The sequence below is a fragment of the Triticum urartu genome, chromosome 5, assembly GCF_003073215.2.
Source record: "Triticum urartu cultivar G1812 chromosome 5, Tu2.1, whole genome shotgun sequence".
Classification (NCBI taxonomy): domain Eukaryota; kingdom Viridiplantae; phylum Streptophyta; class Magnoliopsida; order Poales; family Poaceae; genus Triticum; species Triticum urartu.
Window position 1 is genome coordinate 510,964,015 of NC_053026.1, and position 18,665 is coordinate 510,982,679.

An 18,665-nucleotide genomic window follows, 5' to 3' on the forward strand; every position below is an offset into this window, starting at 1 on the left:
TTTCAACCTCGGTCGTCATGGAGGTCTTCAATGTCTCTAAGGCCACATTGAACTCCTCACGAGAGACCGAGGTTCCCCCATCGCCCGTAGACGGGATCGGATTCACACAGGAGTGTTCCTCCACACCGTCTACGGTATCAACCATACTCTTTGGACGGTAAAGTCCTTAAAAAAGAGATGAGGCTCTGATACCAATTGAAAGGATCGAAATGGTTGACTAGAGGGGGGTGAATAGGCAACTACCAATTTTTAACTTAACTTTATCAAATTAAACTTTGCATCAAAGTAGGTTGTCTAGATATGCAACTAGGTGAGCAACCTATATGATGCAGTACCAACAAGCAAACAAGCAAGCAAGAGAAGTAACACTAAAGAGCTTGCACAAGTAAGGGTAAGAGATAACCAAGAGTGGATCCGGTGAAGACGAGGATGTGTTACCGAAGTTCCTTCCCTTTGAAGGGAAGTACGTCTCCGTTAGAGCGGTGTGGAGGCACAATGCTCCCCAAGAAGCCACTAGGGCCACCGTATTCTCCTCACGCCCTCACACAATGCGAGATGTCGTGATTCCACTATTGGTGCCCTTGAAGGTGGCGACCGAACCTTTACAAACAAGGTTGGGGCAATCTCCACAACTTAATCAAAGACTCCCAACAAAACCACGAAGCTTCACCACAATGGACTATGGCTCCGTGGTGACCTCAACCGTCTAGGGTGCTCAAACACCCAAGAGTAACAAGATCCGCTAGGGATGAGTGGGGGAATCGAAAATCCCTTGATGGAAGTGTAGATCGGGGCCTTCTCAACCACTCCCGAGCAAATCAACAAATTTGATTGGCTAGAGAGATAGATCGGGCGAAAATGGAGCTTGGAGCATTTAATGGAGCTTGAGCAATAAATGGAGCTTGAGGGGGAAGAGGTAGGTCAAAGGGAAGAAGGGGACCCCCTTTTATAGCGGGGGCAACAATCCAACCGTTGCCCCCACCAACCAGCCCCGCACAGGGCGGTACTACCGCTAAGAGGGGGCGGTACTACCGCTAGGTCAGCGGTACTACCGCACCAGCCAGCGGCACTGCCGCGCAGAGAAGACTAGTAGGGAATAGGACTCAACGCGGTACTACCGCGGTGGTAAGGGCGGTACTACCGCTCCTGAAACGGTACTACCTTCTCTACAACCGCAACTAGTGCCGCAAAACCCGACACGAGAAAAAGAGCCCTCGAGTCGAGGCGGTAGGAGCCAGACAGCACAATGGTACTACGGCGGCGGGGTCACGGGCGGTACTACCACTGCGGAGCGGAACTGCCGCTTGTGACCCTTCAGCCGTACTACCGCTGGTAGTGCGGTACTACCGCTGGGACACAGAAGAGAGAGAGAGAGGATCTCTCCAAAGAGGCTGAGGACGAGGCGGTGGTGCCAGGCACCCCAGCGGTACTACTGATGTGGAGTCACGGGCAGTACTACCGCTGTGAAGCGGTACTGCCGCTTGTGGCTCCTCAGCGGTACTACGGCTGGGTTGCGCGGTACTACCGCTGGGACCCAGACAGGACAAAGAGAAGTGGAGAGATCTCTTCAATGGAATGGAAAAGCTTGGAGGGTGATAAGCTGATGTGTACGTGTTGATTCCACCCATGCAATACCCCAGCGGACCCCCTCTTGATAGAACGGTGCCCTCTACGCAACTAGTCCACCGAGAGAGAAACGAAAGAGCTACACCGTCTTGAAAGACACTCCGAAGGGAAGAAAACGTCTCGTGCCAGGGGTGAATCTGTGAACTATTCAAAGCACATGATTAGTCCGCAAACATGTTGTCATCAATCACCAAAACTACCTTGAGAGAGATATGCCGTAACACTCTCTCTCTCTCTCTCAGGAATCTTCTCCCCACCATAAGGCTACTCATCATACATCTAGTACTCCGGTAGTTCTTCATTCTGGACGGCAAAGCTCTGCCGGATCGCTGATTTAGTACGCGTGGATATCGACAGAGGGATCATTCCTTTGATCCTCGAATGCGAGAAAAAGTCTCATGGTTGTGAGGTTTAATCATAGTTGCGGGAATCTACATCAAGTCTACATCAACATCTGAACCAGAACCTCTTTGCATCTTCATAGTGATCTTTGATTTTATACGTAGGCTGGATTTTATTTTTGTTTTCTACTACATTTCTCAAAAGGAAAATTTCAAATTTTAACATGGCACATGTAATGATGTATCTTCAGTGTATAAATTTTTTGAAGGCAAATGGATGAATCAATGGTCACTTTGCATGCAAACCTGCCCTCTTTCCTTGTCAAAACATAGTTCCTTCCTTGGAGTGGATCCGGTTTATAAGCAGTATGTGTGACAACTTTTAGAGAAGATTCTCAAATTTGTACCGCAACCTCTAAGGGCCATATCCTAACACCGTGCCAAGTCTTATGATTTCTGGCTTCGTTTGCATTTTATAGAATTAAAATGACAATAACTCCCTATGCCAGTGATTGAGTCTTGGCCCCTTTGTGTATGGAAGTCCTAGTAGTTACTTGCACACGTCCTAAAAATAGACTCAAGGACACAAGTAGGATTTTTTTTTCAACTCATTTATGGCGACTATTTCATGTACATGTAGTCCAAATTTGAATTATATCCATTAGATGCCTAGAAATGCACTTAATTACTCAAATATAGCAAAGGAACACTGAAAATGCCAAATTTTAACATAAGACATGTAATGGTGCATGTTGATTAATTGTTTTTGAAGGGCAAAGAATGAATCAGCGGTCGCTGCGCTCTCACAAGAGAAGGAAGTAAAGCAAATAAAAGAACAGAAATAAAGAAAGAAATAAGAAAAGAAGAGAGAAAAAAGGAAGAAACAAAGAAAAGTAAATAGAAGAAGAAAGCATATAACAAAGAAAAGAAAATAAATAAATAAAATAGAATAAACACATAAATAGAAGAAAAATAAAATATTTGTCGAGTGCTCTATGTCGAGCACTTGGCAAGGGGATAACACTGTCACTCTGCTATCAACAACGGCGTCCACGGACACGTGCCACTGTGTTCTCCGTGTGCTTGGTCTTTGTCAACCGTCGGCTTCATTTGGCGCCTAGTGCAACGTTTTGCCAACTCTCTTCTAGATGGTACTCGACAATGGTGATGCTTCGCCGAGTGTGATTTTTTTGTCGAGCCTTTTCTCTAAGCACTCGACAAAGGCCTTGTTTGCCGAGTTCTCGATAAAATGCACTCGCCAAACTACCTAACACTTGGTCTTGGAAGTTTTTCTTGTAGTGTTTCTTTGACTCTACCCTTTTGTTGCTCTAGATTGATGACTCCGCCTCGTGGGAAACCTTATACGGAGAGGATATATAACCATTGTCCAACCAAGGAGGATATATAACCATTGTCCATCAAGAATATCAGGAGATATATGAAAGGCACGTCAAAACAAATGTAGCAAAATACTCATGTCTTCACAACTTGTTTATCTTGTCAAAGGTGTCCGAACAACTCCTCCAATTTCAATCGTAAGGTGTGTGCATGTGTCTCATTAGTGACATGGTTCAAAACACCCATTGTCAATGTCAACAGGTGGATTAAATGAGATTGTATATGCTCGTTGGAGCCTTCACACATCTTCTTGTTGTAGTGGATTGAGGCCAATACTGAAGGCCGAGGCGGAGAACTCTGCCAAGTTCATCAGAAACATCATCTACAAATATGGTGTTCCCCGTTCCGCATAACATCATCGTTGGTAGTGGCTCAAATAGTACTTGCTTCATGCCTAATTTTTGTGTTGTTGAAACTGTAGTTTTGTTGCTATTGCAAAACTCAATGCTCTGTATGGGAGGGTCAATTTACCACGGTATGCTATTGTAAGTCTAAGAGCATCTCCAATAGATGGTCCAAAATTTGGCGATCTAAAACCGGAGATGTAAAATTTGGACCACCAAAAAGTGCATTTTGGAGCTTCGAAAAAAGCTCAACTCCAACAGATGGTCCAAATTAATGGTCCAAAAGAGCAACTCCAATAGATGGTCCAAAATGAAGATGTAAAACGACATACTACTAGTCCATTCAACATAGTTTCATAGATCAACTTCAACTACTACTTATTCAAACTACTAGATAAACTACTCCTCATCGGAGCTACGGAACTGCTCCCAGAACTCCTCCTTCGTCGGGTCGTCGCACCCCTCCTCCTCCTCCTCCGAGAAGTCTGCCCAATCCTCCTCGGAAGAGGACTCGATGGGGATCACCGTCGAGGGACCGGCCTCATCCTCCTTCTTCGGCCCCTTCTTCTTCTGCTCTGCCTCACGCTTCCAGTAGTACTCCATCTCGGCCTGGACATACTCCGGATGCTCCCAAGCAAACCTCGCCATCGCCTCCTCATCGGTCTCGCCAGCACTGACGACAACCGACGGCTTCTTCGTCTTCTTCTTCTTCGTCGTCGTGATCTCCTTCATGTTGATGCCCTGCGGCACAAGCATCTCCGCTTCCGCCCGACTCTCGATCTCTGGAAAGTTAAGGTGCGACCGAGGCCTCTCGGCACGCCACATCGCCACGTCATAGGCATGCGCGGCCTCGTGGGCGGAGGGGTACGTGCCGATCCACCAATGCCTTGCGGCGTCGGAGATCTCCACACCCCAGTTGCCGGAGGGCTTCTGCCTCACGTCGAAGAAGCCCGACTTGCCCTTCGGCACCATCGGAGAGCAGTGGAGCGGCGTGCGGCCAGGGCGGTGGCGGGCGGAGTGGTGGCAGAGCTGCGGGGCGGCGATGGCGGGCGGGGCGGTGGCGGGCGGAGCCGGGCATGGCGGATCTGCGGGGCGGAGCTACGGGGAGGGCGGGCGGCGATGCGGCGTGGAAACAGCGGCGGGTGGCGGGGCCGGATCCGCGGCGGGCGGGTGGCGGGGCGGCGTGGAAATAGCGGCGGGGGACGGAGCGGCGCCGGGTCTGATGCCGGCGGCGTGCGGTGAGGTGGCGGGGCGGCGGCAGACGGGCGAGCGGTCGGGAACGGAAATGAAGTGATGGTTGGGTGTTCGCGGGCGGCGGCTGGTTTTGGACCAGATTCATCTCGTGATGTATATTTGCATCGCGAGGTGTTGCATTTTACATCACAAGGAGGTCGCGGTCCAATTTTCTTTGCATATGGACCGTCTGTTGGAGCAGCGTTTTTTACCCCAAAAAGGTCCAAAAGTTAATTATTTTTACATTTGTACCATCTGTTGAAGATGCTCTTAGGCCCCGCTTGGTTCCTCGTTTTAGGGCCCAATATACCTGTAAAATATACCCCTGTAAAATAAAAACGGATGGGCCTGTCGTTGGTGCTTGGCATGTCGTTTTTGGGCTGTAAGTTTTACACTGGTTTTCTCGTTTACACCCGTATCAGGCCGGTATCCGATACAGACCAGAGGCCGTCGTTTTTCCCCACCTCGCCTCTCGCTCGAGACCTAGATCGAGTTGCGCCGCCGGGAGGCGCCGGGGCTGGTGTCCACGAGGTGGTCAAGCAACGGCGTTCGCGACGACGACGAGGTGAGGCGCAGAAGACGGTGGCCACGACGGGGGTTAGGCGCGCCGACGACGGCGACTCGTTCCTGGCCGCGACGGTGACGGCGACTCGCTCCTGGCCGCGACAGTGACGGCGACTCGCTCCTGGCCGCGACGGCGACGTTGGCCGGCAGCCGTGACCTGACCGTGACGGCGAATCGCTCATCCTCCTCTGCTCCACCAAGGTATCCTCCCTCCTCCTCCTCCTCCTCTGCCATCCCTCCCCGCCCCTTCCCCGTTCAACCGGCGGCGGAGTACTCCTTTGGCGACGTGGCCGTCCTGCTTGGTCATGATTAGCCCGAACCCTCCTGCCAGTTAACAGCTGCTGCCAAAGTTTCACAAGAATTCAGTTCGTTAGCTGTTGTCGAAGTTCAGATTGATGTAAACCTAGAAATACTGATAAACAAACAGATGAACAATGGTCCAATGATTTGTTTATGAACAGGGTCCAATAAACTTCCATGGGTTTATGAATAGTTCATCTGTTTTCTTTGTCCAGTTGTGCAAATAGAATGCTAACTAAGCTGGGCCTGTTTGATAAGTTATATAACTGCAACACCTATTATTGCTACTGATATCATTGGCTCATTGCTGCCTTTGTGCAATGCAGAACTGTTAAGAGTGATTTGGAGGATTCAAGATTCTGTGAAGCTCTTTTGACATTTAAAGCTCAGAACTGAAGGTACTTAATAAACTGAAAAGCATTCAGTCCAGCTTGTGTGTGTGTCACTGATTTATTCTTCATTGTTTTGCGCATGTGCTTGTCTATATACATCTATACTCGACTGTTACATCAATCAATAAAAGTATGGTAATATCTTTTCATGTTACACTAATCTCGTTATCTTGATGTGCTAGTGCTCCTTTTATTCCAATGTCATAACATAGATTATATATACTACTGTGTTTACTTTGAAGGAGAGTTACGGTATTTATTTTGTAATCTCTTCTCGCTAGATAATGGATACAAGTAACCATGATGATGGATATGAGTCATGTACTGATTCTGAGGAGGAGGAGGAGGAGATGATGTTTCTTGTCTTCCCGACAATATATTGTATATCTTCTAGGAGGGAAAAGATTCCAGTGAACACATCCATTCTTACGGGAGCTAAGTATATCCGAGAAATATTGGATGGCCACCCTCAACGGTGCCTTGATATTCTTAGGATGGAATCCCATATCTTCCAACTTCTATGTGACCATCTTAGATCCAAAAATCTTCTAAAAAATTCAAAAGGAGTCAGTGTTGAAGAGCAACTAGGGATGTTTATGTACATGCTATCCAGGAATGCGAGTTATCATACGTTGACTGATAGGTTTCAGCACAGTCCTGAAACGGTGCATAGGCATATCAATGGATGCTTCAACGCTATGAGATCATTGGCATTTGACCTTATCAAGCATAGTTCGCTAGATACTCATTGGAAAATATCAACAAATCCCCAGTTTTGGCCTTTCTTTGAGGCACACGCCATCCCTTGCTATGTACTTTAGGAATTTATATCCTCCCTTAGTATAACACATATAGTAACCATAGCTTGTTTAATGCAAAACTGCCTAGGGGCAATAGATGGGACTCATGTTCCCATGACCATTACATCCAACGAGGCTGCTCCATACAGGAATAGAAAGGGGACCCTCTCCCAAAATGTGATGGTCGCCTGCGACTTCGATCTCAACTTTGTTTATGTGTCAGCTGGTTGGGAGGGGTCTGCCTCAGATGCCGGAGTATTGAAATCTGCTATTCAATCGGGCTTCCATGTACCTCCGAGCAAGTATTATTTGGTTGACGGAGGCTATGCAAACACACCACAGTTTCTAGCTCCGTACCGTGGAGTTCGTTACCATCTAAAAGATTTCGGTAGAGGTGGCCCTCGTCCAAAGAACCCCAAAGAATTATTCAATCTAAGGCATGCCCGTCTACGGAACCATATAGAGCGTACAATTGGTGTATGGAAAATGTGATTTCCTATTTTAAAAGTTGGCACACATTACCCAATTGACACTCAAGTCAAAATTCCTATGGCGGCAGCTGTATTTCACAATATAATCCGGAGTCACAGAGGTGATGAACAATGGCTAGATACGCAACAAATGCAAATTGACCCTCTTCTATTTGTCACTCTTCCTGATGGAGATGACAGACCTCGACATGTTCCTACATCCTCAAGCAATCAAAGGGACATTGGTAATTCTATGAGAGATGAAATTGCCAACAGGATGTGGGCGGACTATCAAAGAATTCGAAGTGAAAGATCTTCACGGAGATCTACTAGCTAATAATTTAAGTTTTTATTCTGTCAAAGTAATTTATTGTAATGATGTGGAATTTGAGATATAAAGATGACATTTGAGTTATGTTAATGTTTCATTTGAGTTATGTAAGGATGACATTTGAGTTATGTTATTAGGATCGATCCTATATATTAGCAACATTTGAGTTATGTTAATGTTTCATTTCATATTACTTGATGTGATTTTGCATTTTCAGATTCTTATATTTCTTAATGTGATGTTGGATTTTCATATTCTTATGTTGCTTAATGTGATCAGATTCTTGTATTGATTTATTGCTAAAGTTACATTGTCATAGGTTCAATATGACGCAAAATAGGGCTAAGTGGACAGCAAGGTATGAGAAAGGTCTCGTGGAGGTACTTACAGAGTACAATCTATCTCATTACCGTGGCCAAAATGGGTGGACTACCGAAGGATGGAATCAAGTTGTCAAGGAACTGAACAATTTATATCCAGAGGCAAGGTTTACCAAGGATCAGGTTCAAGATAAGGAAGCTCAGTTGAAAAAGCACTACAAAAATATCAAGTTGATAGTCAACCGCTCTGGAATATCATGGAATGATATTGCATGTGTGATCAACACCACGCCTGAAAAATGGGAAGAGATCATTGCAGTAAGTTTTTATTCCTTCTAACTTTTGATTTCCTTATATGTGCATGAACTTTTCATGCCTATGCATGATTTGCTCACACCTTTCTATTAATTATGTAGGAGGACCCAAAGCTCAAAATGTATGAAGGAAAGAGCTTTCCATTGTACGAGGCATTGGGTGTGCTCTATGAAGGACACATTGCGCAAGGAAGACACTGCCTCACATCAAGGAAGCCTCCGATTGGCACAAAAACAGGTAGCAACTTTGGAGCGAAGGATAAGATGGTTGCAAGCACTAGCAAGAAAAATACAAGACATGGAAGAGATGACAACGTAAGGACTTCTTCAATAATTGACATCAATGATACTCCTACATTAGATGATGTGGATGAAAGAGAGAACACTGTCAATGACGAGGAAGAATTAGCCAGTGAAGATGCTGATGGCGATCAACCACAAATAAGTGAATCAAGTGCAAAAGGGAAAAAAACTAAGAAACAAAAAGGTGCCACATCTGTACAGCGGCTTGAAGATTCCATGATGGCTTATGTGAATTTCAAGAAAGATCAAGCTTCCAAGAAGGAAAAAGTGTCACAGCAAGGAAAACAACCCTCAATTACAGAATGCTTGCAGGTCTTGAATGACATGGATGATGTTCCCGACGAGGTCAAAATCTTTGCCTCTGATGTTTTCAAGGATGCAGCAAATCGTGAGATTTTCCTGGGTTACAACTCAAGATTGCGGGGTATGTGGCTAAAGAAGGAAGTCGACAAGATTAGTCCTCAGCCTCCTCCTTGTAAGTACCACTATCTTGGTTTTCTGCATTTCTTCTCCCCACTAAAGATAAGTTTGTAAGGCTTAGTTGAGCGAGTATTCCTTTGCAGCTCGGCTTTCATCTGGTGCTATTCCTTCAATCAATCTGGTGCTCTGATCAAAGGTATTGTACGTGCTCCTTTTATTTTCGCTAGGTTAATCAATAGAATGTATCCCAATCTTCATTTTTGCTTGCTCTGTTTATTGCATGATTGCTTGCCCTGTTTATTGGGGTTCTACAAATGGTCTCAGCTTCAGAGTTATATTGTTGGTGCTGATGTTCCAATCCCCCTTTGCAACATAATATTCTAGACATGTGTAGACTTGTTGCTGCCTAGAACATTTTTCTTATTCAAGATTTTGTTTATATTGCTGCCATGTTGTTTCTGCATCGGTGTTTCTTGAAAAATAATGCAGTTACTTTAAACTTGAGTGACATGCTATGGCTACCTTGCACCATCTGGCTCCCCTTGGTAATTCAGGATTTTGTGCTAATCTTTTTGACATGCATGGTTGTTCTCAACATCCGTGGTTGGTATCATTCTTAGAGCACAAAGTGATCATTATATAGCTAATGTTTTTTTTCAGGTCGCCCTTTCGCATGATTCTGTAGTTACCCGAGTCCATGAAGCAGTCATAATCTTTCAGAAATATTTTATGTCTAGACGCACACCGATTCAACAATTGCCGAGTCCTAACTTTGGTTATGTACCATGCTAGCGAGACAAGACAAGTATGCCTCAATAGAATTGTAATTTAAATTACTGACTTTGAGCACTATGAGTTATCGGAACTATTTTCAAATGGAAGATTGCAAAAATATGATTTTTTTACTGATGTTGTGCTATTGTAATATAAATGAAAATTTTAGCTCATTTTATACTTGTCCAATTTGTGTCGAAGTGCAGTTGTATTGAAAATTGCTTGTGTAGTCTGTGCTGTTGAATATGCGTGTACTCACGCATATTTTACAAGTGGATTGAAACCTGGAGAGCCAAGCACATATTACAACCGGAGAGAAAATACCACCCTTCGGAATGTATTTGGTTGGAGGCTGGTATAATACAGGTGTAAAAGATTACAGGGGTGGCAGAAAAACTACATTCCAAGCGGGGCCTTAGGATGCAAGATGGGCTCAAGACCATGTATCAAAATTGTGACAGCTTGCAAAATGACATCCTCCTGGCCTCGCCTGCCGCCGCAATCCGGTCCATCCCCCTGGCCTGGTGCTTCTACCATCACCGTGTTGGGCGCCTTGGATCTAGCGGTCGACCTGCTCCGGAGGAAGTCACTAGGGACCCTTATCGGCCCAGGTAAACTGACAATCATGCATAGTGAGCTCTCATGGATCCAAGCTGTCAATAATAACATCGAGCAAGAATGGTCACCGAGTGTCACACTGGGTCTTTGTTCTTTCCTGCAGACAACCAAGATGAAACTCTCGTTTTTGTGTCTTTCTATGGGCCTTCTCGCAAATACATCAAGACAACGATAAGCCAATGCTTGTGATAGTAATATCTATTTAAATGCTTCTCCAAACAAAATTCATATCTAAACTGATGATAAGACCGTGGCCGACATCCATCCCTCAGGACGTCTACTTCGTACTTAAAGCACAATAATTAGTACCATATATATCTCAAGGGGGAAAAACCCAGGAAATACACGGGACATTCGGCCCATTCCTTAGCATGAACGCGTCGCGTCCTCTCAACCGAAAGGGCGCCCCACAACGCAAAGGACGCATCCATCCGCCCGTCCATCCGAAAGCCAACCCTACACCAAACTCTGCAGGTCTCGTGTCCTCATCACCCAACCCCATCATCACAATCTCATCCGCCCTCCCCTCGCCATCCTCCATTACCAATCTTCCGTCGCCTCTCCTCTCCTTCCTTCAACCATCGTCCTCGCCTATAAACCTCTCACGACCCAAGAACCCACGTAGGCCGGGCGCGCAACGAGAAGAACCGACGAGCTCTCCTCATGTCGAGCCCCACGCACGTCCGCAAGGCCCTCCACCTCGCCGCCATGAAGGCCAAGCTGCAGGGCGTCGCCGGCCACCGCCTCCTCCTCGTCACCGCCCTCGCCGCCTTCCTCCTCCTCTTCTCCGCCCGCACGCTATTCTCCTCCTCCCGTGGCCCTGGCGCCGCCTCGCGGCTGAGCGGCGACGGGTCGTGCTCGAAGCTGCCGGCGCCCGTGGCCGAGGCCCTGGTGCACTACGCGACGTCGAACGTGACGCCGCAGCAGACGGCGGCGGAGATCGGGGTGTCGCTGCGCGTGCTGCAGCGCCGCTCGCCCTGCAACTTCCTGGTGTTCGGCCTCGGCCACGACAGCCCCATGTGGGCGGCGCTCAACCACGGCGGCCGCACGGTGTTCCTCGAGGAGGACGCGTCCTGGATCGCCTCCGTCCGCTCCGCGCACCCGGGCCTCGAGTCGTACCACGTCACCTACGACACCCGCCTGACCGAGGCCGACGAGCTCATCGCCCTGCGGGACCACCCGGGGTGCACCGCGCAGCCGGACCTCGCCGCCGCCGCCGAGGCCTCGTGCCGGCTGGCGCTGCGCGGCCTCCCCGCCGTGTTCCACGAGGTGGAGTGGGACCTCATCATGGTGGACGCGCCCACGGGGTGGACGCCCGAGGCGCCCGGGAGGATGGGCGCCATCTACACGGCCGGCATGGCGGCGCGCGCGCGGCGGCCCGGCGACGGCGCGACGGACGTGTTCGTGCACGACGTGGACCGCACGGTGGAGGACAGGTTCTCCAAGGCGTTCCTGTGCGACGCCTACCTCACGGAGCAGGTCGGCAGGATCCGGCACTTCGTCATCCCCAGCCACCGGGAGAAGCCCGGCACGCCCTTCTGCCCTCAGAACTGATTATTATCGGCTACCCGTTTTATCCTCCTTCATTATAGTAGGACCGCACACCTACCTTGATCAGGACACACACGCATGCTGAAGCCTGAAGGACGGTCATGCCATACACCATTGGAGGTAGTTAATGGCGTCAGATCGAGAAACGAGCGTTCGCGATCGAGTAGTCCGGAGAAAATCAGTGTGATTTTCCTTCCATCTGCGGATGCAGTTGATAGCGGTGGTTCTAGCTCCATGGTTCCTGGTAGTTGATCAAGAGTGGAGCATGTATCATGCAAACTATATGTTGTAATTATCTGCAATGTTTCTATTAGTATTTTGGCCAGATATTTTGCTTTTGTATTGTGTGGCTCATAATAAAAGAGATCGAGATGCACGTGGAGTGAGGACAATGGGATTTTTTGTTTTGTTTGAAGCGATAATACCAGTGATGAATATATATATATATATATATATATATATATATATATATATATATATATATATATTATAAGCACTAGCTACTTGCATATTTTTGGAAGGCAGGCTATAGTGGTGGTTTTTTAGCCGGTATCAAGGCTATAGTGATGGTATCTTAGCTGGTATCATGCATTCAAGACTAGCAAACATGATGATGTGATAGATAATTACAGAAGAACAAGAAGGTTAGAGTAACGTAGGTAGATACCGCATCATAATAAATGATATGCTACTATTTATCATGCAAGACAATAAATAAGATAGGCTCATCTACACTACTACTATGCACAATGAAGATGGTATCATACACTAGTATGATATGCATGATACTAATATATGATACTCCACTATGATTAGCCTAAAGACGATACAAGTTACTGATAGGTTGGAAAGTGCAGGTTGGCTGGTGAGTGTAATTTGGTTAATACTACAGTGCATTATTCTTCTTACCACTGAAAGGACGTCCATCGGCTTCAACATTAATCAGTCCAGTACTTGTCCATGTTCCTTTCTTTGATTGAAAGGAAGTAGGAGTACTTGTCCATGTGTGTTCTGAATTTTCTATCTGGCTAGCTGACGCTGACGCTGGCAGCAGTAAGGGAGGGTGCCCCTCACCTGATTTTGATTGCTTGGTACGCTGCCCTTTTGCTAGGGCGGTGAACTGCCTGCCATTTTGTAGACAGCCGCCCGCCCCGCCTTGCTTTTCATTTCATTTCCACGGCACAGTGCCCAGGAACTGTACCTTGGCACAGGAGCTGAGTTTTGATTGCCAACGGCGTACGGGACGAGCTCCAAGAAGTTGTTTAACGAGTTCAAAAACGTGCGTGTGACGTACGTCTGATGTTTCTCTTGTTTCTAGAGGCCGGATGCATTCCAGATTTCCAATCAGTTCGATAAACGGGAAACAAGCCACTACTGTACTCCAGTAGCAACTCTGAAACCTCCCCTTGAGATCTCAAAACAGAGGCCCCAAACCTCACTACTCCCTCCCTTCCGGCAGAGACGAAGCCAGTGCATTAGAGCCTTAGAGCATCTCCAACAGGCGCCTAACGCGGCGCGCGCAAAAAACAGCTTTAGCGCGCGCCCATCGCCTGGTTTGGCACGGCGCGCTGGACTTGTTCCAGCAGCGCGCGCGCCGCACCAGCAGCGCGCAAAAAATGTAGCGCGCACATAATTTTTTTTAAATTTTCGAACGCATAGATAAAATAAAAACTAGATAGATTGCATAAATAAAAAACGATACAAAGGTATTTTACATCGGTGCAACTAGATAGATAGTTCGAAAGCATAGATAAACTACGGCGCAACTAGATAGAAACTACTCTAAGTCGCTATCATCATCACCATTATCATCCTCAGCGGTATCGTCCGAGGTGTCTAGCCAGATGTCCAGCCACCGATCATCGTTCGGCGCGAAGAACAACTGTCCACCTGCTGCAACGATGTCGGACTGCGCATTCGCCAACGCCTTCCGCTGACGCCTTTCCAACCGCGTCTCGCGGCGCCTTCGCGTGTCCTCCTCGCGGCGCCTTGCCCAGTAGGCCTGCTCGTAGGCGACGTCCTCCGGGTGGCGCTGGCGCCACTCCGCCATGACCCGCTCGTCCTCCTGGGCGACGAGGAGGCGGCGTTGCCGCTCGGCGTGCTCCGCACGGTCTTCCGCCGTGTTCAGACGAGGCAGAGGGGCGAGGTTGAGCGCTTGCTGGAGCGTGTACACATCTTGAAAGTTCATCTGGCCGCGCGGCCAGCCTAGGCGCCACGCCGCCGCGTCGTACGCGCGCCGTCCCGTACATGCCGAGGCCGAGCCGGAGTTCGCCGGAGCGTATCTCCGCGGTGTAGCAGCCGTTGGAGCGCAGGCGGACGCCGCGGTAGCCGGACGCTCCTCGGCGGCGCGGCGGCATGGCGGTGCGTCGGTGGCGGGGCGCTGGAGCGGCGCGTGGTAGAGAGGGAGAGGAAGAGGGGAAGAGGAAGTGTGGAGAAGTGCGTGGCGAAACGGCGCGCAGCTTTATAGGCGCGCACGAAGCGGCGCGCCAAATCTTGCGCGCGAGCTTGCGCCTTTTCGCGCGCGCGCAAACGGTTCCGGCGCACGCTTGTTTCCCGCGGCCGCTAAAGCGCGGCAAACCGCCTCGCGCGCTAAAAGCTAGGTTTACCGCGCGCGCGCGTCGTTTAGGGCGTTTGTTGGAGATGCTCTTAGAGGTGGCGACCGGTGAGTGAATACTACTGGTTTTCTCATGCATATAGTATAATACTAGCAGTAGAGCATCTCCAATATATGATACTCCATTTGAAAATACTTGTTCAAAAAATAATTATATCTAGATTTATTTTAATTATAGATACATCTATTTTATCTATTTTAAGACAAGTATTTCCGGACGGAGGGAGTATAAAATACATTAAAATTGTGTTTCGAGTAATATTTACTCTTTTCGTTCGAAAATATTTTTTTTAACACAGTACAGACGTAAGCGTTCATACACTCATCCCTATGAACACACACACACACTTTACCCCTATAAGCACCTTCGAAAGACTTAACCGGCATATCATCTTGAAATTTATGAAGTCACCGTAGACACCTGTCGTCGACGGGAACGTCTCCTCCCACTGAATGCGCATCGTCGGAAACCCTGAAATAAATCCACCGTCCAAAAATACTTGTCAACAAAATGGATAAAAAGTGATGTATGTAGAACTAAAATACGTCTCTTCTTCATTTTGATGACAAGTATTTTCAGACACTAAAATGTGGTTTTACATCATCAAAAACCTCTTACTCCAACAGGTGATATAAAATAAGGCATTGGTGCTCTAACAGGTGACGTAAATATAAGTTACATATGTTACTTTCTTCGTCCTAAAATTCTTGTCTTAAATTTGTTTAAATACGAATGTATGAAGTTACGTTTTAATACTAGATACATCTGTATTTGTATCTAGACGAATTTTAAAAAAATTTGGGACGGAGGAAGTACTACCATGTGCAATTTTTGTCAAACGCCTTGTGCTCCAGGATTATGAAATCAAGCAGCTGCTCGTCGAAGCAAAGATGGTAGCCATGCCGGTCACAGAGGCCTCTCCTCCGCCTCGTTGACTCGTGCCGGCTTGGGGCCGCCCGTAATTTCGGCGACGCGGCACCGGAGATGCCGACCGAAAGGCTGCCCGGCTCAGCCGCGGCGGGCGCGCTCCTGCTCGTGGTAGGTCCGGCGGCCAGAAGTCCTACTCCGGACGATGGCCACAAGCTGCGGGAGCCATCACGGGCGCCGACGCTCCAGCCAACAGTCTAATCGGCTGAAACTCAGCGCGACGGTGAATCCAAATCGGCACGGTGGCGGATCCTCTGGTGGGTGTCCAGGGTGGCGGGGTCGCGCCGGACTTGGGGAGGATGGATGGGCGGTGGAGGCAACCTTGTCAGGCGAAATCGCTGGGGGCGGTGGTCGGGTGGAGGAGCTCGAGCGTGGTGAGAATGTTTCGTGCAGCAGTTGGGGTTGTGCATGTGACTGCTCACGTTTTGCTCGAGTGACACATCAAGCTCTATCCTCGAGTAAACAAAAATTACATATACTACATCAGCAATTGGAGCACCATTTTTGCCCTCTTGCGATGTAGAAATTTATTATTATTTCATCTACATAATCTATTGGACATGCTTTAAACTGATCACAAGGGAAAGTATTATATACTGGTGTTATGCATATGATGTTATCTTCACAGTACACAACATCATAACTTGGTATCATAATAACCTTATGATATGCGTATCACCTTATCAGATCCCCTCCCGAGTCGCTCCCTGCGTGGGCGGCCCGGAGGCCCCCAGATCCCGTCGGCCGGCCCTCCCCCACTCCTCCTCCTCATCCCTCGCCGCCGCCCAAGGCCGCGGCCAGGCGAAGCCTGGTCGTCGCCGGCGGCGGCGGGGACTCGGGCCCTCTCGCTCGCGTGGGGCTAGCGCGGGCCGGCGCCCCTCGGCCGGAGCGTGGCGGCGGGCCGGACGCCACAGCGGGTGGAGGCGGCGCCTCGGCGACTTCGCTCCCCCGCGGCAGGAGGCCTCACGATCTGGTGTGTCGCGGTCGCCAGGGACGGTGGCGGCGTGACCGGATCGGTTCGCGGCGGCGTGGCCAGATGTATGTGTTGGGTTTCGTAGTAATTTCAAAAATTTTCCTACGCACACGCAAGATCATGTGATGCATAGCAACGAGAGGGGAGAGTGTTGTCTACGTACCCAACGCAGACCGACTGCGGAAACGCTGACACGACGTAGAGGAAGTAGTCGTACGTCTTCACGATCCAACCGATCAAGCACCAAACTACGGCACCTCCGAGTTCGAGCACACGTTCAGCTCGATGACGATCCCCGGACTCCGATCCAGCAAAGTGTCGGGGAAGAGTTTCGTCAGCACGACGGCGTGGTGACGATCTTGATGAACTAAAGCAGCAGGGCTTCGCCTAAACTCCGCTACAGTATTATCGAGGAATATGGTGGCAGGGGGCACTGCACACGGCTAAGGAATAGATCACGTGGATCAACTTGTGTCTTTCTGGGGTGCCTCTGCCTCAGTATATAAAGGAGCCAAGGGGGAAGGGGCCGCCGGCCAGGAGGAGGGCGCAGGAGGAGTCCTACTCCTACCGGGAGTAGGACTCCCCCCCCCAATCCTATTCCAACTAGGATTCCCAAGGGGGAAAGAGGGAGAGGGGTGGCCGGCCACCTCTCCTAGTCCTAATAGGACTAGGGGGGAGGCGCGCAGCCCTTATGGGCAGCACTTTCACCTTTCCACTAAGGCCCAATAAGGCCCATATGGCTCCCGGGGGGTTCCGGTAACCTTCCGGTAACCCGGTAAAATCCCGATTTCACCCGGAACACTTTCGATATCCAAACATAGGCTTCCAATATATCAATCTTTACGTCTCGACCATTTCGAGACTCCTCGTCATGTCCGTGATCACATCCGGGACTCCGAACAACCTTTGGTACATCAAAATGCATAAACTCATAATATAACTGTCATCGTAACCTTAAGCGTGCGGACCCTACGGGTTCGAGAACAATGTAGACATGACCGAGACACGTCTCCGGTCAATAACCAACAGCGGGACCTGGATGCCCATATTGGCTCCTACATATTCTACGAAGATCTTTATCGGTCAGACCGCATAACAACATACGTTGTTCCCTTTGTCATCGGTATGTTACTTGCCCGAGATTCGATCGTCGGTATCCAATACCTAGTTCAATCTCGTTACCGGCAAGTCTCTTTACTCGTTCCGTAATACATCATCTCACAACTAACATATTAGTTGTAATGCTTGCAAGGCTTATGTGATGTGTATTACCGAGAGGGCCCAGAGATACCTCTCCGACAATCGGAGTGACAAATCCTAATCTCGAAATACGCCAACCCAACATCTACCTTTGGAGACACCTTTAATGCTCCTTTATAATCACCCAGTTACGTTGTGACGTTTGGTAGCACCCAAAGTGTTCCTCCGGCAAACGGGAGTTGCATAATCTCATAGTCATAGGAACATGTATAAGTCATGAAGACAGCAATAGCAACATACTAAACGATCGGGTGCTAAGTTAATGGAATGGGTCATGTCAATCAGATCATTCAACTAATGATGTGACCTCGTTAATCAAATAACAACTCATTGTTCATGGTCAGGAAACATAACCATCTTTGATTAACGAGCTAGTCAAGTAGAGGCATACTAGTGACACTTTGTTTGTCTATGTATTCACACATGTATTATGTTTCCGGTTAATACAATTCTAGCATGAATAATAAACATTTATCATGATTATAAGGAAATAAATAATAACTTTATTATTGCCTCTAGGGCATATTTCCTTCAGTATGCCCAAGCATGGGCCTTGATCAATGGTCTGCCGTCGGCACGGTGGCGGGTGCGACTCGTCGGCAGCTGGGCAGATCCGCCGGGATTCTACCCTTCTCTGATCCTTGACAGCGCGGGCATCTTCGGGGGAAACCCTAGATCTCCTTGGGATCGAGCGATGACGACGCTTTTGCGTCGTAGTCCCTCTTTAGGGCATCATTTTGGAGTTTACTTCGGTTGAAGGGACCAGCGACCTCGGTGGTGCATGTCTGGTG

At 48.5% G+C, this 18,665-nt stretch overlaps 3 protein-coding genes across 3 annotated transcripts; 2 read left to right on the top strand and 1 right to left on the bottom strand.

Annotated features, from left to right (window-relative positions):
• Positions 1–4,108: 4,108 nt before the first annotated feature.
• On the bottom strand, positions 4,109–4,681 carry LOC125507257 (ethylene-responsive transcription factor 1-like). The gene has a single exon (XM_048671898.1). It carries the CDS (start codon positions 4,679–4,681, stop codon positions 4,109–4,111), a length of 573 nt encoding a protein of 190 aa, XP_048527855.1.
• A 3,956-nt stretch (positions 4,682–8,637) lies between these two features.
• Positions 8,638–9,379, top strand: LOC125556494. Its single transcript, XM_048719221.1, has 2 exons — positions 8,638–9,211; positions 9,300–9,379. The coding sequence occupies exons 1-2, from the start codon at positions 8,698–8,700 to the stop codon at positions 9,344–9,346; spliced, it is 561 nt and encodes a 186-aa protein (XP_048575178.1). The 5' UTR covers positions 8,638–8,697; the 3' UTR covers positions 9,347–9,379.
• Positions 9,380–10,896: 1,517 nt separating this feature from the next.
• On the top strand, positions 10,897–12,491 carry LOC125510216 (glucuronoxylan 4-O-methyltransferase 1-like). Its single transcript, XM_048675316.1, has one exon. The coding sequence runs from the start codon at positions 11,212–11,214 to the stop codon at positions 12,100–12,102; it is 891 nt and encodes a 296-aa protein (XP_048531273.1). The 5' UTR covers positions 10,897–11,211; the 3' UTR covers positions 12,103–12,491.
• The last annotated feature ends 6,174 nt before the right edge of the window (positions 12,492–18,665 follow it).

Coding starts and splice junctions, on each gene's coding strand:
- LOC125507257 (XM_048671898.1), bottom strand. CDS start 4,681: ATGGTGCCGAAGGGCAAGTCGGGCTTCTTCGACGTGAGGCAGAAGCCC.
- LOC125556494 (XM_048719221.1), top strand. CDS start 8,698: ATGGTTGCAAGCACTAGCAAGAAAAATACAAGACATGGAAGAGATGAC. Junction 9,212..9,299: donor TAGTCCTCAGCCTCCTCCTT/GTAAGTACCACT, acceptor ATTCCTTTGCAG/CTCGGCTTTCATCTGGTGCT.
- LOC125510216 (XM_048675316.1), top strand. CDS start 11,212: ATGTCGAGCCCCACGCACGTCCGCAAGGCCCTCCACCTCGCCGCCATG.